The sequence below is a fragment of the Bombus huntii genome, unplaced genomic scaffold, assembly GCF_024542735.1.
Source record: "Bombus huntii isolate Logan2020A unplaced genomic scaffold, iyBomHunt1.1 ctg00000115.1, whole genome shotgun sequence".
Lineage (NCBI taxonomy): Eukaryota > Metazoa > Arthropoda > Insecta > Hymenoptera > Apidae > Bombus > Bombus huntii.
In genome coordinates this window covers 146,354-173,778 of record NW_026099367.1, presented here as the reverse complement: position 1 = coordinate 173,778, position 27,425 = coordinate 146,354, and the positions used below count along the sequence as shown (strand labels likewise).

The window sequence follows — 27,425 nt, the reverse complement described above, 5'->3', positions numbered from 1 at the left end:
GGAGAGTTCGAATCGATATTGATTTAAACCGGGTAAGCCTAATATGCCGTCTTCTATGATAGGGAAATTATCATCTACTAAGGAAAATTCTATCTCTTTGTTGAATAAATTTAGTTTAATTTTGGAATTGGATTCGTATTTGGAATGTTCCATGGAGAATTTCTATGTGTCTGGTATTATTGTCCTTCCTGGGTAGCATCCTCGTTTAAGCAAGTTGATTCCTGCTCCCGAGTCAACGAAAAATCGCAATCCTCGTCGTCCTGGTAATTGTAGTCGTATTGTGGATAATCTTCCTGAGGTAGCATTGTTAATTCTGATTGTTCTTGAATGTGGTTTATTCCTGGAGGGGCTTTTGTTTGAGGCGGTATTCGAAAATTTTGGCATTGATTGGCAAGGTGTCCCAATCGATCGCATTTGAAACATTTCGTTTGTGGCCTTTCGTTTAATGGTCGATTTTCAAGCTTTGTAAAATTATTCATTCTTGGTAGAATGTTTTGTGTGGGTGGAGTTTTGTTATTCATGTTACTTGTAATCGTGAAGCGGTTACCTACTGGACGAGACGTCTGGTTACGATAAGATGGTGGAGTGGTTGTTTGTCGTGTCATCCGTCTGCGAGCGTTGTCTTCGCGAAAGTATTTTTCCACGTCCATTGCCTTTTTTTCTGCATCGATGATGTTTGGGGGGGGGGGGGATTAGCCAATAGCACGTGTCCTATTTCTGAACGAAGGCCTCTTACATAGTCAATCACAGAAACCATGTATAGTCGATCGTTCATCGCTCATCGAGTTAGTTCGTCTTTATATTCATTGGTAATGCTGTATTGAAGTTTGTTGAAAACACGTCGAAATCTAATGTTATAATTTTGCACGCTTTCGGTTATTCCTTGCTTTATCACTCTTAACTGATCTTGGTGTTCTCTTACTGATGCTTGAGTAGCTACGTTACGTCTTAATCCTTCGTACAGAGTTTCGAATTCGTTAATATGGATATTGCGGATTGTCATTGCGGCTTTTCCTACAATTTTCTCTATTTTGATCATTTTTAATAATAACGTTTGTTCGCTACACATCATTCTCATTTCTTTTATTTCACGAATAAAATCTTCTACACTTATATCGTTTTCTCCGTTTAGTATCGGAGATACTAAACAGCTTTTAGATTTCCAGAGTTTCCAGCTGTTGAATTGGATGGTTGGACATATGTTGGTGGCTTTTGTGGCATAGGTGGAGGTGGATTAGTATCGTGTTTTAATACTGATATATTATCGTCATCGTCAGTCATCATAGAACCGAATTCAGTTGATTTTACGTTTATTTGTGGTAGTTTAACACGAGAGAGGTTTCTACTTAATATTTCCATTTCGTTAGCGCGTTTTCTATTTTCTTCGTTCGCTAATTTTAAAGCATTCTTTATTTCGTTAAATTGTTGTCGAAATTCTTCGTTCTGTCTCTGTATTAAGTCTAAAATTGCTCTGGTAGAGGAATCGAGTGTTCCCGTTTTATTTTGAACTCCACTTGTAGAGGGTAAACTTGTCTCGGCTTTTGTGTCTTTCTTGTTCATATTGTCTCTTCGCTAGAGTTACTAGAGAAACTAACTTTTCGCGTTCTATATTGTTTAAAAGAATTCCGACTTTTCTCACCTTGATACGTAAGTTCGTAGAATGAGGTTCCCTTGCGGTGTTTTCCTCTGTGGCGCGTTCAAATGCGTTTGAGTGTCAAACTCGTTCTGTTGATTTGTTCTATGCTGACAGTGGCCCCGTTAATTTGGTCCACCGTGGTAAATTATTGACAGCAAAGTTCATAACACAAGTAGTTCGAATCCTTCGATCTTCAATAATGTCCGTAGACCGAAATCGTAACTTCGTTTACACTGAAGCGAATGGATCCTGGCAGGATCGCCAAAATGTCACGTAAAAATAATGGGAAAATAATAATAAAAAAATGTTGGGTTCTTGAACCAGAGTTCGAGGTACCTTTATTTTATAATAGGATTACAAGTGTGCGATTTGACCGTTACCGAAAGACTGAAAGACTCGATCAAGACACAGCCCTTCTAGATGTTCGTTTATCTTATGCCTATGTGCCGAATTCATATTCCTTTGTTTTGGGAGTCGGTGTCGTGTGCAAGGCTGTTCAGGTTTCCTGAGTCTGTTGGAGATATTTGTTGACGTTACATGTACGTCAAGACTGTGTAAGTGTCACGAGGCAAAACAATAATATGAGTCGCTCTCGATTTGCATCGTTCTCTAACTCATGCGCCGCTACATACTTATATAGCTATTATTTCTTACAACCTAGCGTATGCAGTTGTGTATGGGGCCTTAAGTTCACTGTTTATAGATACTGCTAGGAATTAATCGAACGAATTCAACGCAGTCGCGTTTACAGAGTTCCGTATTATCGGAAATGCCGAATTCGCGTGGTTTCGCTTTGACGTTCGTCCACGTTGACGATTGTTCAAAGAACAACCGAGAGGCCTCCGCGTCGCAGCTACGAAAGACATCGAAGCCGCGACACCCTTCAGTGACTTCCCTATCTTTTCCTAAAACCAAGGATGACGCAACTCAGGCAATCGTTACAAGCGTTCGAACTTCACATTTTCTTACCATACTATCAACAAAAAATGAAAGCTGGTTTTCAATGAGTCATTATATAATTATATGTCGGAGATGAAAGAACACCGGAGCCTTTGGAATTTTAGATAATCCCGCAACATTCTAACCTAGAGTCTACTATAGCTGTAATTGAACAATTGTAGTTATTCAATCCGATTGTAATTGTTCTAGATTAGTGACGGTGAGCTTTGGCTCGAGGTGACAGTCTGTCGCCCAACGTAGCCGCGGTCAAGGGATAAACGCTTTGCCTAACAAAGGTATGGAGTAATTCTATAGCTCTCCTTAAAAGAAATATTCGTGGCGACACGCGACAGTAAACATTCCAACGGTTTCTGTCCCGTGGCTCGCCACACGCAGACCCTATTCTTCGAGTAAGATGATTGCCAGATGTCGATGCGTCTCCGCAGTACATGTTCGGCTAGCTGGAGGGCCCGTTATAAATCTTAAGGTTTAGTTAACTAAAGTCCTTCAAACAGACAAACAGTCTTTGTCCCAACTACGGGAAGATAGGGGAGACATATTTTTCAACGAGCGGCGTCTCCCACTAGCAACTTTCCCTCGAGGGCGGCTAACATCTTTTTCTAACCACCGATATGGAGATTGACCAATTAGCAGCAACGTCAATTTCCCTTACTTCCTAAACGAAGGCTTTCCTCGACGAATCCGATGATCTCGTGTCCTTAGACACACCCCATTATAGTTTTCCTCTGTGACATCGTCGGGACGGGACGGGCATTCTTTTACGCGCTCCCGTCGACCAAAGAGTAACGTCTTTACGCTCAGCAATTATTTTTACGAGTCAGACTTAGATTCAGCGAGAACGCCCATCTGTCATCCCGTTGGCCGCGGATTCGTTATTGAACCGGAGACCACTGTCACTAGTGTCGCGGACGTCTCACCGCCGTGGTAGATTGTCAAAACCTGTGTTATTCATACCTGTGTCAATAAATCGTATCTTCGTTACACCGCAACGATGGCTACCTTCAATGAAGACTCCTCAAACACCGACAACCCTATCCCCAATGTCATTCCGACATATATATCCACCGAAAATGCGCTCTTGTAGACAAACGCTCGATTCGCGTCATAGCTTTTAAAGCTTGTCGCATCTCAATCCGTTGGAAAAAATTTTTCCTGTAGCATATTTTATTTTTACGAACCAACAAGGTCTTTGTTTATTTCCTTCTTTTTTTTTGCTCCAATTTCCCCATTGTTTTTTCAAGGATAGTATTTCAGAGCCACTAGTCAAGTTTATTGTAACAATAAACTTACGTTTCGGAAACATTTTGTGCTGTGAAACAGAATACACTAAAGTTTGAAGGTCACATCGATTTTCGAAAGTTTATAAATGGAGGTGTATGACAGTATCACCAGCTGTTGCTGTCCAAGTAACTCCAACATCGAAATACTACAACGATTCCAATCGAAAGCGCTAAGAGCCTTAATAGACGCACCTTGGTATGTTACCAACGAAACCATCCATCGCGACCTCAAGATACCTACAGTCAAAGAGGAAATAGCAAAATATAGCGACAGATATAGCAAAAGAGTCAAGAAACACCGAAACCCCCTAATCACTGGACTACTCGATACGACGGACCAGATTCGCAGGCTGAAGAGGCACTACTCGCTAGACCTAAACGTTAGATTCATTTAATTATCCAAATTAAGCATATGCACTTACTTATAATACTTATAAATTATACCTATCTATAATAAGTATTAACTTATTGTAAATAAACAGCCATGTCACTGCGCCACGCCGGAAAAATTACTGAAAATTCTCAACGCGAGAATTGATTGTAATTTCAACAAATAAATAAAAACAAAAAAAAAGCTGTTGCTGTCCCCAAGCGCCAAAATACGTTCTGACTACTATTTTATGTATCTCACAGAAGTATGTCTTCATTCATCATCTCCCATGCCATCCACCAACGTGTTCTTAACATGTTATCTCCTAGTAAAATATTGATGTTGAGTCAGATATCCAACTGAATAATCTTTTCGGTGTCTACTATAAGACATTTAAAACCAAGGCTCGTACACACGTGTGCTTATACGTCAGATGTAATACTTAACACGAAACCTGCTTATATTAATATTAAATTTATGCATAGTAGGATGTTCGACCTTTGTAAAAATGAAATTATAATACATACAGTTTCACCGTGGAAAAGTGAATCTTTCTAGCATGTCCACGCAAATGCAGCGGAGGGGAGGACTGTGCATGCACCAAACAACTTTACGTTCGTAATTTTTCACACAAATGTACAACTGTAGGGAAAAAATTATCTCTGATTTTTCGGATGTTAGGAATCGACAATATCGCATAACGGAATGCTGTGTTCTACGTATTCTATTTTTGTTACGAAAGTGGTACAAACGAAGTCCACGTAAGAATAGTACAACAAAATCGGTTGAGGTTAGGTTATCGTGCAGATATCGCGGCTTTTGCATTGGAAATCACGCAACTGCCAGTCTCGTCGTTCCTTGTAAACGAAAGAAAGGTATTGTAATCGGTCGGAATTAACATAAAACTCGTCGTTTCATGATAATACTGTGCATTCTGAATATGCTATGATTTGGTTTAAAATAATAAATAGTCCATTCTTGCATACTATTGCTCCAGCTTTACTTGTATTTTCGATATTGGTATAAATAGAAAGACAATTAATGTCGTTCGAGTCTATTTTCGGATCATTTATATTACGTTTAATCCATATAGTTATCATATGAGACATAGTATCGTAAAATTTGGAAGAATAAAACGTTCGTACAGGAAGTACATTTTATAAGAACTCCAACAAATCTGCGTGTGCACCTAAAATACAAACTGATAGTGATAGTGATTGTTCATAAGTTTATATACATTATCTAATGTCAATCGAAGGTATCAATTCTTTTTCTCCATAAGAGTACTTTTTCATTTATATGTGTTCAAAAATACATGTGTTCAACCGTGAAGCATATGTCACCTACAACGAAAAAGAGTTTTCCTATACTTAATATTTCCTTTATATACCTATGAAAGTCTATTCTTCGCGTAGTATGAAATTATGAATAAATCTGGAATATTGTTCAATCTGAAAAGAAAAATAACTTATTGACATCATTCATTGATACGAGATTCAGAATGTTTGTTTTGTCTTGCAGAAAAAGAAGGCAGCCCTCCCTTTCTTTTAATGTGAAATAGAAAGCGAAAATTTGAAAACAGATTTTTTGGAAATTTACTTGCAAATATCGTTTTCAATATCGTGATTTTCTTCCCAATGGTACTGTACTTTCAAATTTTCCAGTATCCCTCTAAAAACAAAAAGTCGAACCTCGTTATTGTTAACGTAGGCATTACAAGGAAGAGAAGTATTAGAAAGCAGCTCCTTTTTGTTATGGATTTCTTTATGATCATGTAAATAAGAAATTCCGGAAATTTTTTCCTAAAGAATTTAATTCTTGTGCTTTGATTGATAATTATTACACTACATACTAACTTTTCGCATACTGTTCGCGTCTAACAATTTCCTAATAATAACTACTTCAAAATAACATATGTTCTTGCACGAATTCAAAAGTACGTATGATACAATTACAATTGATTCTAAAATAATAATTATTTAAAGATATTAAGATACTAATTAAACGTTTCACTATATTTCAAAATCTGGAACAACAAATTTTTATTTATAAAAAATGAAACTGTGTTTATATATTCTTTGTCATGATGCTATTTCTTATTACCATGTCGACATTTTTTAAAATTCATTTTGTTATCTCTACGCAATATGAAAATTCATATACTGCTTAATATTTTTTACATATTATCCATCCACCGCATGATATCTCCTGAAAAATCAAAATATTAATGTTATATTATTACAATGCTTCTTAAATTTCAATTTTTGACAAATTTGAAATCCAATATATTTTGCACAATTATTATTTATCAAAAAATTCCAAGTTAGTAACTTTCTTTTCAAATGGCAAATAACATATACTTTGACTTACCTGTAAGTTTTTGTTCCTAATCATCATTTCCTCTTATAGAACATCATTATTGTTCTTATAATTACTACCAGTGTCATAGATATTGTAGTGGCTACAACTGAATTAATAGAAAATGATAAATAACTGTGTATAACACTAACACATAATTGTGTATAACAATGACAGATAACTTTTACTTACATATCAGTCGATAAGGGATTACTGTGATATCCTGTTGATGTTTCTTAAGGCACTTGATTAGGTGCGATACGGTATCATTCCTTATGGTATACTGTAGATAAGTATTTTAGAAAATAACAAGAATAAATCTAAATTATTCAGAGGTTCCAGTTTCGGCTTAGACATAAATACAGGACCATTTGCAAAGAAGAAAGGGTGCGTTTCTACAGCCTCGTTATAGTAACCATGAATACCAATCTCTGAATTACTGGTTACTAAACATAAATATCCTATAAAATTTAATATATTTCTTTAATTTTTAATACATACATGAGTTAGTAGTTCTAAATTATGAATCATCCTACCTGTGATATTACGCTTTTCCTTATAATATCATCACTCGAGTGAACAACATTAAGATCATGTAAACCATGTCATCCTATCTTACTGTGAAGATACTTAGTTATGTTATCTAACATTATAAAAATATCATCAAATTCAAGTCCTTTTATTCACATCACATGGCCACGACGATCTGGTTCTTCGTTATATAATGTTCTAAAATTTGTCGTATATATAGGATGTACAAACCGTGATATCAAGGTATCAGTTCTTCCTTCCCAAGGGACAGTTTCATTAAAATTCTGATAGAATTAAAAATTAATTATTAATATTCTAACAATCATATATGTTAAATACGTTATAGTCAACGATATATACCTGAGCGAATGTAGGGGTGATTCCTTGATAATTATAAATGTCATCAGCCCACATCATTGTGCCACTTCTTTGTACTCCAGCCTCTAGATTAACAGCCTAAACAAACATACGAAATTTTATAGAAGCTGTACAAAATATAGTATATATGCGCAATATTGAAGCGTTCAAGGGGATATAAAGGTAATGTACATCACATACACGTGTACTCTCATGCAACAAAATACAATTAGATTTAATAGTATAAGCTCTTTTATTCATCATAATAGATTGGAAATTTAAGTGTCTTACGAGGGTGAGTAAAAAGTTACCCGCTCTGTCGGTGTAGAATTTATTTTAAGCAATTGTCAAAAAAGACATACATCATTTTTTGACATAATCACTCGATTTCTGTATACACTTTGTCCATTTGCCGAAGGACCTTTGTATTTTCTCATTAAAAAATGTTTTGGGCTGAGCTGCGAACCACGAATGCATCGTCGTCTTCACCTTTTCATCAGCTTTTTCGGCATCCATCTCGCACAAACTTTTTAAAATCCAAATCTGTCGTGTACTATTGCATAAGCAGAGCCGTGGCTGATTTGCAAATGATTTGCCACATTATCCACTGTCACTCGTCTATTCCATAGAGCATAAGTTCATGAGCACGTTCAATGTTGTCATCGTGGATGTGGACGGGCGTCCAGCTGTTTTTTCATAACACTTGTGCGATCTTCTTTGAACTTTTGTGCCCATTCAAACACACTTCGTGACAAAACACTTTCTCCATAATGTGCATTAAATCTTTGATAAATATAGGCATCAAACATAACCTCCGACCACAAGAAACGAATCACAGCATCCTGCACTGTTTTCCTGCAAATCACCATTGCAAAGCGCCATTACTCGCGCAACGGTCACAAACGAATTGACGTAACACAAAGAAACCTGCGCAGCAGCACTGAACAGATATTGACGTCATACGAAGAGTGCAGATGGATCAATACGGTCGACAGAAGTTTTAACTATCTGGAGTGCGGATAAATTTTTACTGAGAGTCGTATAGGAATCTATAATCTGTAAGTACACCTTTGGCTGAATGGAAATTTCTCTTACATATAGTCAAAAATGCAGAAACTGTGTATTGAATTGGAAAGTGATAAAAAATAAGTGAAGTTTCGAGGTTGCATGTGATTGCATGAGTACACAGGACGTTTTTAGCGAATAAAAAATAATTTTGAAAGACACGAGACTTATCTTGTATTTTATGCACTCTCTGTGTCCGAATTTCCAGAAGCTCTCTATCTTATGAAGTGTTTTAGATTAGCCGGAAAATTTTGTACGTACATACAAGAAGTATACGATCTAAGTGGAATATTCCATTATTCTCTTGATACAAAAGAAACGAAATTTACAGAACTTCTCAGAAAGTTGGTTTATTATTACCAAATTAATAGAATTAATATACGTTTATCATCTTTACATACCTAAGTTGTGGAGGTTTATCGTGCGTAAAAAATTAGTGTCGTTTCAAAGTTACATTTCGTACATTTTAAGCCTATAATTTGTAACGTACAAAACAATGTAAATTTGAGCTGTTTCTTATCTCCACAATAAGAAAATCCAACTTTACGTTTTTTACACAATGATATTTATGGAACAGTAATATCATATTATTGCATCGCTTGGAGAATGAAGTCAAGGTACGATGTGACCCTAGTGTAAACGCTGGGATACCCAGCTGTGCCGCACTTATAAGCATAAGACACAATACCTATTAAATACGAGGTTAATTCATGTTGTATCAGCAGTGATCCGCCGCGGTCAGCCTGAAAGGATCGTTAAATTTTTAATCAAAGATACTGAAATATATCGATCGAATTGTATTGAAATTATACTTATATACAGTAATAATCTTCTATTGATTTGTGTATTGAAATACTCCAATTTATAACGTACATGTTATATGTATTTTGAGCAAAACTAAGATTAGAGGAAATTAGATTAAATACCATAACGAGGTGTGAGAAGTGGGCAAAACTATTAAATTGTGTTTATCTATTATTTTTAATGTTTAAGACGTCGATTTGATGTTAATTCGAATCGACGTGTCTTCAGATACCGTATAGTTTGTAGTAACTCTGTAACTTAATTACCGTACAAGAATCCTCTCCACCCTGAGCATGTTCGGCGCATATTATACCATCAGTGATATCAGGTGCATTAGGAAATTTGGAATAAGCTATTTTGCATTCGGCGTTCTTAATCACTGGCATTTGTACTTCCATTAATGCATTACGTCGTGGTCGTCCTACGAAGAAAATAAGAAAGATATTTAAGACTGGAACTATTTAATTTTATTATAAAATTGATATCACTTACTATATCTTAATGCTCCCGATCCAGCAACAAGGGGGTTATAGCCGACGAAGTTGCTCTTTCGTAGGGGCTCTTTCGTACAAATGGGATATACGTACCCTGAAAAATAAAAAAATAAATGAAAATGCAGGAAACTAATGACCAAAAGTATGAGAAAGAATTATACACGCTTTATGACACAATATATGTGTACAGTAAGAAATTTCAGGATATGATACTTCAGTAATACTCAATAGCATATATATATATATATATATATATTTGAGGACTTACTCGAAAATGGCACCTCCTCCACCAATCTAAGAATGGCAATATTATGATTGTGTATGTTTTCTATTCCATCCATATGTGCACAATGTGCTGCGGTCAAAACATGCCTAGCCGATATCAGGGAACCTCCGCACTTCCATAGTGGTTTGTCTGGGTTTCGGGGATTACGAAAACCTAATGCAGCGATTCATGGCCAAGCGCCTAAAATGCAATAGTCATAGTTGTGAATATACATAATTTTTTCTCACATAACGAGTAACAACGATTATTACCTATTCGAAATTCGATCATACAGCAGACGATAAGTACATACGTACAAATACTCTGAAACAGAGATTTGATAAAGACAGAAATTAAATTTTTATTCCAGTGGAATACAAATTATTAAATAATTCTATATAATTTCTATTTGAACTATACTGAACTATAAAGTTCAAACGTGTAATTTCTGCCCTAACAGTTTTTGATCTCTATCCATATTATTACTCCTATATCAATTTTTTATTTCAAGCAAAAAGATACTCTTCCTAACATGAAGTAAAAGAAAGAAATAATTCAAGTTAATAAGTAAAGTTACTACCGATAAAATCATAGCATTATTATTTAGTCTAATTGAAATGTACATTGATGTGCTGTTTAATGCCTTTAAAGTTCATTCTTTGCAGTAAATGGCTTATTATTAATCGGAAAGAAAGACATAAAACGTACCAAGTTCAGCTGGTTTACCATCGACCACCCTGGTATGAGAGACGTTGCTAAAACCTCAGTATGGTGGTCGCAAAGCCTTATACTTATACACAGTTTTTATTAAAATTTCTCTCTTCTCTTTGTTTGGATCGTTCGGACAGCAAACGATCGTAACATTGCCCTGGTATCTGCACACTGATCGTCTATAAAAATCGGTGGCTGTACGGTACTGTATCTGCCATATTTCTTGCAGAGGTTTACATTTTCTGTAGTCAAGGCACCTGCCTTCTTGATTGTCCGGTGTGGTACATTCTGGATCAAACAATTTTAAAACATTTATACAGTTCAAAGATGCGTAAGAAAGCGACACCGATTACTCAACTTTCGAAGTAAAAAGCCGATCGAGTCCACCGGATTGCCCTACAGACACGTATTAATCCGTAAGAGTTAGTCATCATGTTGATAATAATTATCTAAAGAAACTTTTCACGTGAAAATATAAAATTTTAATTGATTAGATATTGTGTTAGCCATACTTAAGAAAGAAAATGAAAATGAATGAAATGAAAGAAAAGGACTACCTTCAACCTCATTTTTTAAATAAACACTTTGTCAGTTTTGCGGTAAATAAGTTCTTAGGAATTCAGGACAGTTTTTAGTGAATCATTTTGTTTCGACCGTTCGCGGAGAGACGCGATCGCGAGATAGCACGTCAACGAGAGTTGTAATTTCCCGTTACGATTAAATAATCGACGCCACGAACTGATCAGTTCAGTAGTTCAATGAAATTCCACAGAATTAACACAAATAAATTAATGTTTATTTCAACAACTTATTAACTAGAAAGATATAAATGGAACAAAAAAAATGTAACTGCGTTTTGGTTGATAAGTAATGCGCGACATACCACCTGTGTTGACGGTTCGACTTCTCGAAAAGTTCTGAACGCCTTTCGATTTTTTTCGTTTTTTCTGGAAGGCGACCCCCACTACGTTCGGATCACGCCACATTCTTTTACGCGAGGTAAAATAACGACCACGAGTCGACGTTTCTGGAAGTCGCCCTGCTTAATGAATCATGCGCTTGCCACTACAATGTTTGTTTGCCGGGCAGACGCGACGGTCCGTCTGCGACATTATAGTGCCGCGATCGATAGTTAAGAATATGACCTATGGTAAGCCGCATGGCGTAACATTCTCCCCCCGTTGAGAGGGTACCGATCAAACTAGCGAGGTGTGGTTGAAGTTCCCATCTTATTTCGTCTCGGTGGCTAGTTGTTCGGGTTTCTCGAGATCGGGTTGAATTGGCAGTGGGACAAGCCTTTTGACGCCCCGATCCAAAATGCTTTTTGCCGTCTGAACTGTAGCTGTCCGGATGACACTGTCACGACCGGCATACTTCAAATCCGACGGACTGACGATAGAGATAAAGCACTCGGCGACAATGTATATCGCTGAAGTGCCTAATGAACCATCAACATCCCAACGGTCCTTCCACCGAAGGTTCTAGAAGAAAGAGCACGTGGCAACGGTCGCGGACGCCTAGCAAATGCATGGACGGTGGGGATGTTGAGGGATGACAAAAGAAAGTAATCGGATCCGATCGAAAGTAAAATCATAAGAGTCAGTCTTAAAAAGTCACGCCCAGAGTTCGGAAGTAGATTGTAAAGTGTATTGATGTTAGAAAAAAAATAAAGTTTTCTTTTTTTTATTTTTTACCTCAAATTCCTTTTTTATTTTGTTATTTTACGTGACAACACCATCGGCGCCTGGATGAACTCGGCCCAGAGGCCAATGCATGGAGGGAACGTTGTCCTCTCTGAGGATGACGATTGTGCCCTTTTGGATGCTGTGTCCACCCTTGCTCCATTTATTGCGGTTGGTTAGCTCGTTCAAATACTCCTTATGCCAGCGGTTCCAAAAATGTTGTTTAAGCTGTTGGATATGCTGCCATTTGGAGAGTCGGTTCGATGGAATGTCTCTGAAATCTCGATCACGTAAGCACATTAATGAATCGCCAATGAGGAAATGTCCGGGAGTGAGGGCTAGGAGATCATTTGGATCGGTGGAGATAGGAGTTAGCGGGCGGGAATTGAGGACTGCTTCTATTTCTATGATAAGAGTATTACGGTGTTAAGCTCATATGTTTCTGTTTCTCCACTCGCGCTGCGCCATAATATCCTTTGATATTTCCGATCCTCTGGTCGTACGAGGAATTGCCGATACATTTTCTCGATCTCGCCAGTGAGTACGTACTGATGAGCGCGGAATCTAATTAATATACAAAATAAATTGTGAATTGATTCGAGAATATAGGATTTCCCCATTTTCATGATTATCGTGATTTTTGTATAAATATATTTTTGAAGATACTAATAATTAGGTACTTATAAATTAGTATTATCAATTATTTTGCATTTATAATTCCGCCTCTAGTATAAGTGTTAATTGAAAACTAACTTTATGTTTCAAAAAGTACTAGCAAAGTCGTTGAGTAACAAGCCACTGATGCTAACACAAATAGCATTGTCGTAATTAAATATTTCTAAATATTCATTTTTCATTTTGAACCTGTAGAAACAATTTATTATATATACTATTAGCTAAGTAATTGCATATTTAATTAAGTCGAAATATAAAACTTAGTTATTTTAATAATTTAAAAAATAAAAAACTGACAAACATTTCAATTTAATTTATGGTTGGAACAAAAGACATTTCATTAATTGAAATATTGCAACGCAGAGTACTTTCCAAAATACGCCGAGAGTATTCCTGATGGTGAAACGAGCGTTGCTTCATCGAACGCAGCTAAAGAAAACAACATCTATGTAGTTGGTGGTACGATGCCTGAAATAGAGGGCGATAAATTGTACAATACCTGTACTATTTGGGGTCCCGATGGAACTTTGATAGCAAAACACCGAAAGGTAAGTAATATATTCCTTTATGGCTTTGAATTTGAAAATATTGGGGCGAAGAAAGTGACTCTATCTAGGAATAATTTAGGAATATACATATGTACATACGTATACTATAACCAATTCTATAATTTACGGTTTATAAAATACGTTATGATACGGGAAACGCCCATTTTTGTTGTAATGTGTTTGTGTTGTATAAATTTTTCAAATACTTAAAATATTATTATACTTATTTTTTCTCCTTTTTAAACATTATTAAATGATAAGATTTTTTAATAAAAGAAAGTGATAAAAACGCTGTCAGTTATTAAATAAAAAATAATTAAAGTTTAGGAGTTGGTAACTTTGATATTAAATTACAAAAGTTGCAGCAATAGAATTAGCGACTACATTTTTATGTTATTAGGTACATCTATTCGACATCGACATTCCTAATAAGATTACTTTTCGAGAGAGTGATTCACTCAGTCCTGGTAACTCCCTAACGACGTTCGATGTGAAGGGCTGCAAAATAGGTATTGGCATTTGCTATGATATTAGATTCGAGGAAATGGCACGCATTTATCGGAACAAAGGTACAGTAACTTAATCGATCAATACTTAACTAGCAAAAAATTAAATATCTTTCTTAAATATATTCTATATAAAATTAATATAATCTGTAACTCTGTATAAACAGAAGCTTAATTTAAAAAAACCAGTATATTTGCTGAAAATGAAACAAATAAAAGAATTAAAAGCACAATAAGAGGACTGTCCTCGCATATTCAGAAATGATGGAATGTGAACCGTGCAACTACGAAGTTAATTGGTATTCGGTAGCTTCATATTTCCTGCTTCTCTGGGTTAGGTTGCCAAATGCTGATATATCCAGCGGCATTCAATATGACCACTGGACCACTGCACTGGTCATTACTTCAGCGTTTCAGAGCGAATGATAATCAATTATACGTTGCCTGCATATCACCGGCTCGTGTTCCTTAAGCAAGTTACGTCGCATGGGGACATACACAGTTGACCAATCCCTGGGGAAAGATTCTTTACGATTTGGAAACTCAAGAGAATATGGCAGTCACCGATATCAAAAAAAAAAAAAAAAAAAAAAAAAAAAAAAAAAAAAAAAAAAAAAAAAAACTGGCGAACCGTGTGTTACCACAACGAGACACGCGATGCTATTTGTCGCTTTAAATTGTGCCGCAACTCGTTTTTGAGATCTTTGCCAGGGGCGCGTTAAAACATGCTGAAAATATATTTCTGGCTTTTCTGGGGTTTAACTGAAATATGACAAATAACGTTGTAAAACATATGTACTTATGACTTACAGAGTAATTGAGTGTACAAAATATATAGTATACAAAATAGCCAGCGATTTAGGGCTTTAAAAGATCAAAAGGAAAGAAAAGGAAAGAAAAGAAGAAAGATAATATATTGTGGCAGTCTAAGTCGATCTAAGAAAATAGATAAAGGGAGGGAGGGGCAAAGCTAGTTAATCTGGAAAGAATCCAAGCGTCAATTTCAAGCATTTACAGAGAATCAAGCGGGCTGGTTAAAGTCGTGAGTTGAGCAATTATCCCGCGTTAGGTTCAATCAGGTTAGTCCCACGCGAAATTGATCCAACCATGCGAAAACGAGTGTATTCTGATTTCTGTCGCAGATACTTCTGGCTAGTGCAGTACCTACACGGTGGTTGTTGAAATAGCCGCTTCTCATCTATTTTCCCTAGCGCGGACATCATCCTTTGATCCCTTACGACTAACGAAGTTTTCTAAGATGTACGGCAGTTTGAGATTCTACTTGAAAATGATCATGATTGCGGTCTGTGTGTCGTCTGCTCTTCTTTTTGTCCTTCCGTTAAAGACTGGTAAGTTGATACTGATTAATTATGCGATCGAAACCCTATATAATGGCTACAAAAATGCCGCTAATATAATATTCCTTCTTTCTTGTATCTTCTTTCTTGTATCTTCTTTCTTGTATATATATCTTGTATATATATATATATATATATATATATATATATATATATATATATATATATATGTCGGGTCACGATTCGAATTTTGGGCGCGCGACGACTCTTCGTGTGGACTAGCCATCGTTTCACAAAGCCGAGATTTTATTTAGACATATATACAGGTCTATCACTAAGCTTAACAAATAATAAGTACAACTAATAATAAGTCTAACAAACACTAAGCCTAATGAATAATACGATCTACGAATAATTAAATTAAATAATACTATTAGCAATGTTTGAGTTCAAACGAATCCACGATCACCGGGATAACTCCTTACTAAGCGAAACTAACTTAGACGCAAATGCGATCGTCGAAAATGCTCGATGTATCACTGCGCCAAATACGATAAGGATAGGTTCGACAAAAACAAAGCTAAAATAGTTAGGTTCAACCTTGGCGATTTCGTGTTACGTAAAAACGAGGAAAGAAACCAGACGAAGTTAGATCCGAAATTCAGGGGTCCATTCGTAATAGCCGAGATTTTGGAAGGAGATAGATATACCCTAAAAACCTTAGACGGCAAACGATCATATAAGGACAGACACGACAGACTGAGAAAAATGCCAGAAGGTTGCGTCCCTGCTGAGTTAGACGTCTGCGGTGATGACAACGGCGGTGATAATAACGATGCAAGTACACTGACCTCAGAGGATCATTAACACTGCGTTGTGGTCATAGTAATACACCGAGTGGTTTTATGTGCTTTTGTTGTAACCCGTTGAGTGGGTTGATGTGTTTTTGTTGTAACCCGTTGAGTGGGTTGATGTGTTTTTGTTGTAACCCGTTGAGTGGGTTGATGTGTTTTTGTTGTAACCCGTTGAGTGGGTTGATGTGTTTTTGTTGTAACCCGTTGAGTGGGTTGATGTGTTTTTGTTGTAACCCGTTGAGTGGGTTGATGTGTTTTTGTTGTAACCCGTTGAGAGGGTTGATGTGTTTTTGTTGTAACCCGTTGAGTGGGTTGATGTGCTTTTTGTTGTAACCCGTTGAGTGGGGTTACGTGCTTTTGTTGTAACCCGTTGAGTGGGGTTACGTGCTTTTGTTGTAACCCGTTGAGTGGGCTTACGTGCTTTCTGGGTGTAATGCACCCAACGTGGCAATATGATCCAACAAACTGAGGTTCACCGGTGTACGAAATCGAAAATGATCTGTTGTGTCATTACGGTCTGGCTGGCGACTCACAGAACGCACCTAACACTTTGAATACAAATTATAACATTACAAATTCCTATTCTCTTTTATTTTTCTGTTGTCAAACCTCCGAACGAAACTTTGTTATTGCACTGGACCCTTGACTTACTTGGACATTTAGTTAAATCGCAAATAATGTCAGTTGTATCGAATCTAATGTAAGAAATACGATATTTTAGTTACACACGAGGACGTGTGATAGTCAGGATGGCCGTGTCGGAGATGAAAGAACACCGGAGCCTTTGGAATTTTGGATAATCCCGCAACATTGTAACCTAGAGTCTACTATAGCTGTAATTGAACAATTGTAGTTATTCAACCCGATTGTAATTATTCGAGAATTGTGATAATGAGCTTGGGTTCGAGGCGACAGTCAGTCGCCGAACGTAGCCGCGGTCACGGGATGAACGCTTTGCCTAACAAAGGTATGAAGTAATTCTATAGCTCTCCTTAAAAGAAATATTTGTGGCGACACGCGACAGTAAACATTCCAACGGTTTCTGTCCCGTGGCTCGCCACGTGCAGACCCTATTCTTCGAGTAAGATGATTGCCAGATGTCGATGCGTCTCCGCAGTACATGTTCGGCTAGCCCGAGGGCCCGTTATAAATCTTAAGGTTTAATTAACTAAAGTCCTTCAAACAGACAAACAGTCTTTGTCCCAACTACGGGAAGATAGGGAAGACATATTTTTCAACGAGCGGCGTCTCCCACTAGCAACTTTCCCTCGAGGGCGGCTAGCATCCTTTTCTAACCACCGATATGGAGATTAACCAATTAGCAGCAACACTTTCTGAACGAAGGCTTTTCTCGACGAATCCGATGATCTCGTATCCTTAGACACACCCCGTTATAGTTTTCCTGTGTGGCATCATCGGGACGGGAAAGGCTTTCTCGCTCGCGATCTCATCGATCCAAGAGTAACGCCTTCGCGATCAGTGATTATTCTCAGACTTAGACTTTGTGAGTACGTTCTGTTGTCATCCCGTTGACCGCGGATTCGTTATTGAACCTAGGATCATTGTCATTAGTATCTCGAGCACCTAACTACCGCGGTTACTTGTCCGGTTCTATAATAATCGTATTTGCACTAGTCAATGTCTTCTCCATTGCATAACGACAACGTATAACCCAAACGAAGATTCGTTTCACGCCCCTAACCCTAATTCTAATGTAAACCCGATATATATATATATATATATATATATATATATATATATATATATATATATATATATATATATATATATGTATGTATAAGATTTATAAAATGAATGCTCGGTAAAATGTCTGTGATAAATAATAGCAATTAAAATGGAAAAATTTTTAATTGCATTGCTTCGACTATACATATACATATACTTAATGTGACTTACTTTGTATGAGAAAAATTCTGTTTGCCAATTCGATATCGAGAGCTGATAATGCTAACATACGATGAAACGATAACAGAAGAATCCGAATATTCAGAACTTTTCACGATATATGTTAAATAATATTATGAAATAAATTAAATAATTACCCCGCATTGCTTCCAGCGTACGTGTTCACGATTCTCGGCGAAACCGAATATGGCAGCAGGAAATCAACCAATCACAACTTCGGAAGAAAGTAAAGCGCGGGAAGAAATCGCGGCATCCAGCTTCCTGCGAATCTATTCTCGATCTCGATGTAAGCAGTAATCTTTCGATAATCGTTTTGCAAAATGGCGTGTCTTAAACGAAGTGTATAGTAAAATTCGTATTTGAGAGACGCATAAATAAACGATATCAGGCTATTTCCCGCGAGAAATTCACGTTCGGTTGCAACATAACATGTCACGTATGTATTTTCGTCGAAAACTGATTTCGAGGGACGTGTATATGTGCGTATCAAGTTACTTGGCGAAAGTTCAACGACAGACTGTGACTTTAAAACAGTATGTATGCCTATGTTTGTTGTCCGAGAATTGGAAGAATCTGTCATGTTTTGTTTACGTCGGTTGTAATGGAGTGGTGTTTTTGTCTTGTGGTAACTGAATGTCTCAAACAACAAACTCGAGATTTCAATCGATCTTCGAAAAGAAGTCATACCCATTGGCCTTGGGTGAGTTGTGATTTCATTAACTTTTTAATTCATAATTGATAACATAAGGTTATTGTAAGACCGATGAAAATATGGATAGCAACCAATTGCAATTGAATATCTGGCCTGTCTTGCACTATTGAAATTTTGCAAGTCACTAAAGTTACCAGCATTAATATGTTCCCTTGCACAAGTTTGACGATAAAACAAATGAAATTTTACTATTTGCAAGTTATTTGATTATTGTATTTAACGAAAAATTATAAAATCATAAAATAGAATTCTATATAACCTGTAAATCGTAACTTGTCAATCTACTAGTACATATATTATAAATTGGTAAACTTTTGTGTGTGGGGGAGGGGGTGCTAGATGTAACACTGATACGACATTTTGAAAAAATATTTAATTATAATCATGAAAGGCGTTATTGAAATATTGAGTTTTTATTAATGTTCCTTGCAACTTCGAGTTTGCGTACTATATTTAAAATGTACATAAGATATAAAGTATATTGACAAGTAACAGTCACAAAATTGTTTCAAATGAGGATAATCATCCTAATATCAACTTATCAATTGTGATCTGATAAACAAGAATTCAAAATACAGTTAAACTGTGTTCTACATACAATAATCTTTTTCGGAGGAGATTTAAATATATGAACATATTGTGATATTTTGTCCATAATAACATGAATAATATAAAGTTTCGTATTACATATACTCTATTTTTTAATATATTCTGCATATCTCATTTTATGACAACAGACAAGCAAACTATATTCCCATTATAAGCTTCGCTCTAATTTCGCATCGTTTCACCTGAATATATCGTGAAATTTCATCCCGTCAAAATTTTGCGTCAATCTTTTTTATCTTAAAGGATTAAAGACAGTTGCAAAACGCCACGGTGTTTCGGGGTTTGTTTAAATTTCCGCCAAATGAAAAAGAAGTTTCGCGAAAAATGGTAGTTACTAACGGCACGTCTGGTTACAATTTTCGTTTACAATTCTTTTGGCGAGTAAATATGACGTACTGGGTCGATACTAAGTAGTCGGTTGTCCCTGAAATTTGAACTGTTGAGAACGAGGTAATAACAGGGCGACTGGTTTGTTGCTGTGTAACGTATACACGTTTCTGAATAGTTTTCTACTTTAAATGAAATTAACTGCTACCCGACGGAGTTTCGACGTAGCGATAAACACGCCACTGAAAAAAGCGACGAATGGGAATGGAAAATACGTAAAGATTTTTTTGACAAAATAAAGAATCATTTTGTCAGATTTCAAGAAGAGTTTGGGTAAATTCAATTTATGCTCTTTGCTACTTGACTTATGTTTATAACACTAAAAGTTATCTTTACAAGCAGCGAAGTGATTTAGTTTCATCCGTAGTTCGGTTGCTTCCAATTTTTTCATTTTCACATTGTGTAAATTTCGACCAATTGCGGGGAGACGTAATCGCGAGGAGAGACGTCAACGGGGGTCGTAAATCCCCGTTACGATTATAACAATCGACACCACGAATTGATCGATCCCCTGATTTCCGTTGAGATAATAGGGGTGATTGAGTTTGTATAACACTGTGATTCACAGAATTATAAATTATATATTTCCAACACTTAGATTACACTGACGTAGAGAAATAAATAGTTAACAACTTGTCGCATGAAGATGCGATAGATATGTACGCTAGAGCAGGGCTCTTATAATGGAAATTAATGTATTAATGGACTTAGCACTATAATATATTTAGGAGAGAAGATGTGTGTTCGACAACACCGAGAACCGACAAAAGATTTGCGTGAAGTATGCGACTCTCGCGCTATGTGTAGACTGCCGCGTTAGGCGTTAGTTTTTAGACTGTCTGTCGCTCTTTTTCTAATACGGAAGAAAAGTTCGGTGTGGGTGTGCCCCTGTGCCTAAAGAACGCGGATTCGTTGTTCCCACTTTCGTTAGAAAAAGTGAGGGCCACGAAGCGCGGTGTCGATTGGTCATGACCTGCACTACTGCTCGAAGGGATGAGTATCGAGTCTCCTACCATCGTGGTGGATAGATGACTGTGTGCGTGAGAAAAACCTAGCTTGTTTTATTACAGGGCTATTCGGATTTTCCTAATGGGTGCATACCCGCTTTCTCCGTGTTTTAAGTGCGACTAATAAACCCAAGGACCTCTCTAAAAACCGACTGTGTTTCGAGAATATTTTTAAGCTTTAGAAATTCTTCAAGACAAACGGATTGAAGACACATGGCGAAACAATACAGGGAAGTGAAAGTTATGGTGGGTCCTTAGGTTTATTGAGGGTCGAAGTGACGTTACGCAGGTCGGTTGTTATCCGGTCGCGCGGGCTGGCGTGCAGATGTTTTAGGCGGCGTAACACATTGCGTATTACAATATTGATGTTAAAATATTATTATAGAAAAACATGTTAGCAACTTAATTTTCTATTTGTTCGTTTCTCTGTTTTCCTTATTCTGTTTTTGGATTTGTGGTGGATGATTTAAATAATGACGTGACGAGTTGATACTTGATATTGTCAAATATATTTAAAATTATTCTAAATACAGAATTAATCGCACGGGAGACAAAGATTTTGTAACGAATCCTAGCGGCTGCCATTTGTCGTTCACGCGCTGTTGCCGATACCGAATGCGCTAATGTCACGTAAAATAACAAAATAAAAAAAGAAATTTGAGGTGTAAATAAAAAAAAGAAACTTTATTTTTTTTCTAACAACAATTCACTTTACAATCCACTTCCAAACTCTAGGCGTGACTTTCCAAGACTGAAGCTCTTATGATTTGACTTTCGATCGAATCCGATTACTTTCTTTTGTCATCCCTCAACATCCCCACCATGCATTTGCATTTGCTAGGCGTCCGCGACCGTTGCCACGTGCTCTTTCTTCTAGAACCTTCGGCGGAAGGACCGTTGGGATGTTGATGGTTCATTAGACACTTCAGCGATATTGCCGCCGATTGTCGCCGAGTGCCGCCACATCTTTATCTCCATCGTCAGTCCATCGGATTTGAAGTATGCCGGTCGTGACACTAACATTGTGGCGTCAGAGACGATGCGTTTTGACTCGCGAAAGGCGTTTTCGGTTTGCTTCGACCACTCGATTCGCCGCGAACAGCTCGTACGTATCTTTGTTCGCGGATCCGCGTAGTTTGTTGCACGAGTATACGTTTATATTGACACCGGTGTTCACAAGAAAAGAGATCCTTGGTGCCTTGTCCGTCACGAAAATGCGATGGGATACTAAAGCCATCGCCACATGCCGCGTTTACGGACGGCTGGTCTCGTTTCACTGGGTCCAGTTGCAAGGGGCCCGGCACTTCCTTGCGCGGTCTCGAAAGGTCTCGTGGTAATAGCAGAGACCAGACTTCTGCGGTCTGTCCTTCGAACTTGATATCAATCTTGCCTTCCGTATGTAGAATAACGATGTGAGGTGGATAGTGGGTGAAGGTGCCCACAAGAAATACTCTTGATGTTCAACAAAAAAGTTAATTAAATTATTAACAATCAACAGTCAACAATTTATGATCAACAATTAACGACTAACGATTAACTGTCAACAACAATTAACGATTAACGATGAACGATCAAAAACAATTAACGATTAACGATGAACAACGATTAACGATTAACGATTAACTATCAAGAGTCAATAATCACGTATCTCTAATTGTGTTTGCTTCGCTATGACGCTTAACCTTTCGCACTCCGCAGCTCGGAGCAGAATGAATCTTTGATTCGAAACCAAATGGATTCTTTTCTTTGTTGCCCCTCGATATCTCCACTACGCACGCGTTTATTAGATGTCCGCAACGGTTGCCGCGTATGCATTCTTCCGAATATTCGGCGAAAGAACTGTAGGGATATCAATGGTACATTAGGCGTGTCGGCCTTACCCTTTGAAGGTATAGCGCTTTGTGTCGCGAAGCCGTTGGAAAGTTCCATGGTCGAGTGCCACCACAGATGCATGACGATTAGATACAAACGCTTCAAGTATTACAATTAATAGCTGATACAATTGCAACAAAACAGATGTCCTTTATGCAAGACTACTGAAATTACACAGCTACAATAAAATAAGGAATACGTCTGTACTATGGGAAACATAAATAAATATACACATAGTAGCTTATACAACATGTATGTGGAGGACGATTAAACGCGTTGTTGATTAATGACCAGACGAGTTGATACTTAGTGTAGTCAAATGTATTTAAAATTATTTGCAGTACAGAATTAGTCGTCGTTCGCTTAGTGTTGCTCGATATGTGTATACAAGGTAATGCTTACGTTCGTTCGATATTAATTCGCTATAAGAATGTTCGATACTAACTGTCTTAACGATCGTGTTCTTTTATTTATACTCGGGGGAGTATCGAAAACTTTAAATTCAACCTCGGTTGACGATTGCACGCAGCGGCAACATTGTTTTGCCCGGAGTTTGTTTATCGTTACGCTTTGCTTGTCACGTAAAAGTAATGGGAAAATAATAATAAAAAAATGTTGGGTTCTTGAACCAGAGTTCGAGATACCTCTATTCTATAATAGGATTACAAGTGTGCGATTAAACTGTTACCGAAAGACTGAAGCCTCGATCAAGAACCAGCCCTTCTAGATGTTCGTTTATCTTATGCCTACGTGCCGAATTCATAATCCTTTATTTTGGGAGTCGGTGTCGTGTGCAAGGCGGTTCAGGTTTCCTGAGTCGGTTGGACATATTTGTTGACGTTACATTCCCCCAGTGTTAGAGTGCGGCTGGTCCTCCAGACTCTTATTTTCGGTGTAGTGCCTCCTTTTGTATGCCCTTTTGGAATCTTACATGCCTTGCTTCGAGGATGACTGAATTGGTGTCTTCAGGTAATTCTCGTAATGGTTGTATTTCAGGTGTGGAATATGTGTTTAAAGGTGCGCTCTATTGGTCTAGAGATATTGCTTATACCTGTGTCTTTTTTTTTCTTTGGTTTTACAACATAATACGCGAATACATAATTTGGAAGGTAGGCATTTGCTTATAATATCGAATAATCCTATTTTGTTAAATATACATATGTTCCTAGTAATGCTAGATCAATATAACTAATAATTTATAAGACACTTAGTTCCTATTTCTTAAGACTTCTAATTCTATGTTCATAATTAAGAGAGTTTACTTCGTTGGAAATTTGATTGAGGTGCATTCTATACGATTATACATTATTAATGATTTTTGGAGCGTTTTCAATTTTTGTTAGGATTTCTTCTAGACTGTCAGTTAAGGGTAAAGCTATAGTTTTGAAATTTGTTTTGTAAGTTATATTGGTTTTTAAGTTATTGTTTTCATCAAAAAATTTATCTATATTTTTATTCATTAATTCTAAATTATCGTTATCCAGAGTTACAAATAGACTTCTAGAAATGGATCCAACAAAATTCAATGAGCCTCTTCGGTAACAAGTGTGTGTCATAAATTTAATATGCATGATTACATTGTCTAAATTTCTTTTGCGAGCGCGTGTAATCATTTCATTGGAATACGGGCATTCACTTTTAAAATGTTCTGTTAACATTAGTCTAAATCTTTTAATTTCGCTGAGTTTTGCATATATATCCTTAATGTCTAAACCTATAATTACGTTTACGGATTCGCTATATAAGTATGCATGAGCTAATTTTTCTTGATATATAGAACTACCATTAAGGGGTATAACGTTTAGCTTAGCTAACTATGAAGAAGGTGAAGATCGTCCTGGAAAGTAAGGTTTAATACGGTTACCATGTATTTTCCTAATCGAGTGATTTACTATTATTTCATAATAAGGGGTTTTTCACTTTTTCAATGGTGTATGGCCCTGGCCATTCAGTATCTATCTTGTGTTCTTTATGATCGTTATGAATTAATACTAAATGTCCTTCTTTAAAAATAGATTGAGGTTTGGCAATTTTAGAGAAGTTTCTAATAAATTTTCTATAGTATCCAGCTAGCCCAAGGAATGATTTTACATCTGTAGGATTTTTTGGTAGTTTGAAATTCTTTACTGCTTCTATCTTTTTAGGGTTAGGTTTTACTCCATCTGCTGTCACTACATGTCCTAGATATTCTAATTCGGGCTTTAAGAATTCACATTTATCTGGTTGTATTCTTAGACCTACTTTCCCGAGTCTTTGGAATATAATGACTAAGTTTTTAGTATGTTCTTCCATCGATTGCCCGAATATAATGATATCATCGAGATAAACGAAACAATGATTGTTAATCAAACCTCTTAACGTGGTATCCATCATTCTTTGAAAGGTAGCAGGTGCGTTCTTGAGCCCGAATGGCATTCTATTATAGTGGAAGTGTTCTTATGGTGTGTTAAATGTAGTGTATTTCTTTGAATTCTCGTCCATGGGTATTTGATGGAACCCTGAGGATAAGTCTAAAGAGGAGAAATATTTCTTATTTCCTAGCTGTGATAGTATATCGTTAATGTCAGGTAGTGGATACGCGTCTTGGTCTGTTAGTTCGTTTAACTTCCTAAAGTCAATCACTACTCGCCACTTTTGTTTCCCTGATGCGTCGATTTTCTTTGGAACGACCCAGACAGGAGAGTTATAGGGAGAGTCGGAGGGTTCTATAATCTCTTTGTTTAACATTTCAGTCATCTGTTTATTTATTTCGGTTTTATGATGTTCGGGAGGACGGTAGGATTTTACGTTGATGATCTTGTTACGTAGATGATACATTTACACTGTACACGTGAATGTGTGTGTAAGCGTCAGAGGGCGTCCAGGTCTCAGTAGAGACAAAAGACGATTGGAGGCTGTTAGGAGAATCTAGAGGAGGTGGTTGACAACAAGCGTGCGTGCAAGAAGGTTATCGAAGTCTTCAGAGTGTAATATATATATGTATAGCTGTTGTGTGCGAAATAAAGTAAACTATTTGTATTTTCGAATCCTCTCTATACCTTAACATGGTAGCAGAGCGTGGTTACTAGTTTTGCAAGCTATTTAGTGCGTGGTTTTTAGTCTTGCGAGTTTAGTAAGGGAAGAAACGTTCAAAGAATATAAAATAAAAGAAAAAATACTTCAAGCACGTAGGAACGCTTGAGTAAAGAATAGGAAATCAATTAAAATGGAGAGATCGGAAATTATGCTATCGATATTCGATGGTGAGGGTTACGGTATGTGGAAGAAAAGAATAACAATGTTTCTGAGATATAAAGAATGTGATATTGTTATAACTAGAGTGAAGACTGAAACAGACAATCCAGACTGGGATAAAAAGGATCTGAAGGCGATAAATATAATTTACAGTGCCTTCTCAAATAGACAATTAGAATATATTAGGGAAGAAAAAACAGCGTATGAAATAATGAAAAAGTTCGACGAAGTGTACTTGAAAGAATCGACGGCACTAGATCGTGTGCAGAAGGAGATTGGAGAAGATAAGTCTTGATAAATACAGTGATTCAGCATCGTTTTTTAGCGATCTTGAAAAATTAATAAATGAATTAAAAGGTGCAGGCGCAAAAGTGAGTGAGAGGGAAAAGCTGAATTACATGATAAATACGTGTTACGTCGCGTAACTCTACCTAGCCCAGGCCACACACCGCGGGCAAGATGGCAACCAGATGTCTTCGGATACTCACTGCGTACCCTCAATAGTCTCAAGTATCTTCCATAAATCTTAGGAATTTCCTAGTCGAGGTCCTTCAAACTGAACAAACGTCTGTTTCCAAAGCATTTCTAAAGACCTTTGTCTACTACGGCTTGACAAGGGAAAGTTGGTTTTTCTCACGTATGATGCAACTTTCCTCCCACGAACCACTTTCTCTCGAGGGCGGTTAAGACCCTTCGTTTAACCAATTAACAACGAAGACTATTTCCCTCACTCCCTTAGTCAAAATCGTCACCAACAAATCCGATGGTCCCGTGCGCTAGACACACCCATCCTTAGCTTTCCTCCGCCACAGCATCGTCTCCGAACATCACTGACTTTACATCCTTCGAACAGTCAACATCCTTCGACCGGGTTTACACCCGAAGATCAGTCAGTCTCAATCAAGCATCTCGTCAAGCGGTCAGCAATTCGAATACAATGAGTCGACAAATCCATCAGTATACGCGATAATCCGTCTAGAGACTCAGGTCGCACTCATTCGTAGTCATCTCATAACAAATATTCATTTTGTGTTACACCGAAGTTGTTGGTTTGTGAAAATATATAATAACCTGTTAGCAACAGCGTTATCCTTCATTTAACTACCCTTATTATCCTAAACGAAATAAGGGATCGAGCGATTCGCGGCGTCGATTAGCAAATCGTAACGGGAATTTACGACTCCCGTTGGCGCGCTTCTTCGAGATCGCGTCTCCCAGCGAACGTGCGAAAACAATACGTTACCCGAAGAGTATAGCTACATAGCGGATATAATAGATGCAGTG

At 37.2% G+C, this 27,425-nt stretch overlaps 2 protein-coding genes across 8 annotated transcripts in view; one reads left to right on the top strand and one right to left on the bottom strand.

Annotated features, from left to right (window-relative positions):
- LOC126877076 (omega-amidase NIT2-A-like) overlaps nt 1–27,425 on the top strand; it is a 182,752-nt gene that overhangs the window by 24,249 nt on the left and 131,078 nt on the right. The window contains exons 1-4 of one of the 6 annotated variants that reach the window (XM_050639897.1): nt 7,920–8,550; nt 13,552–13,736; nt 14,137–14,305; nt 14,581–14,886. The exons of 1 other annotated variant lie outside the window; for it this stretch is intronic. In XM_050639897.1, coding sequence (XP_050495854.1) covers nt 13,653–13,736; nt 14,137–14,305; nt 14,581–14,714 — 387 coding nt within the window. In that variant the 5' untranslated portion in view covers nt 7,920–8,550; nt 13,552–13,652 and the 3' untranslated portion in view covers nt 14,715–14,886. Of the gene's footprint in view, nt 1–7,919; nt 8,551–13,551; nt 13,737–14,136; nt 14,306–14,580; nt 14,887–27,425 lie in introns of those variants that run through there. 4 more of the 6 variants (XM_050639909.1, XM_050639907.1, XM_050639903.1 and 1 more) reach the window with 4 other exon arrangements.
- LOC126877079 (venom serine protease Bi-VSP-like) overlaps nt 1–27,425 on the bottom strand; it is a 99,786-nt gene that overhangs the window by 22,539 nt on the left and 49,822 nt on the right. The window contains exon 4 of one of the 2 annotated variants that reach the window (XM_050639913.1): nt 9,633–9,782. The exons of the other annotated variant lie outside the window; for it this stretch is intronic. The gene's annotated coding sequence lies outside the window, so the exon portion shown is untranslated. Of the gene's footprint in view, nt 1–9,632; nt 9,783–27,425 lie in introns of those variants that run through there. 2 annotated transcript variants of the gene reach the window in all.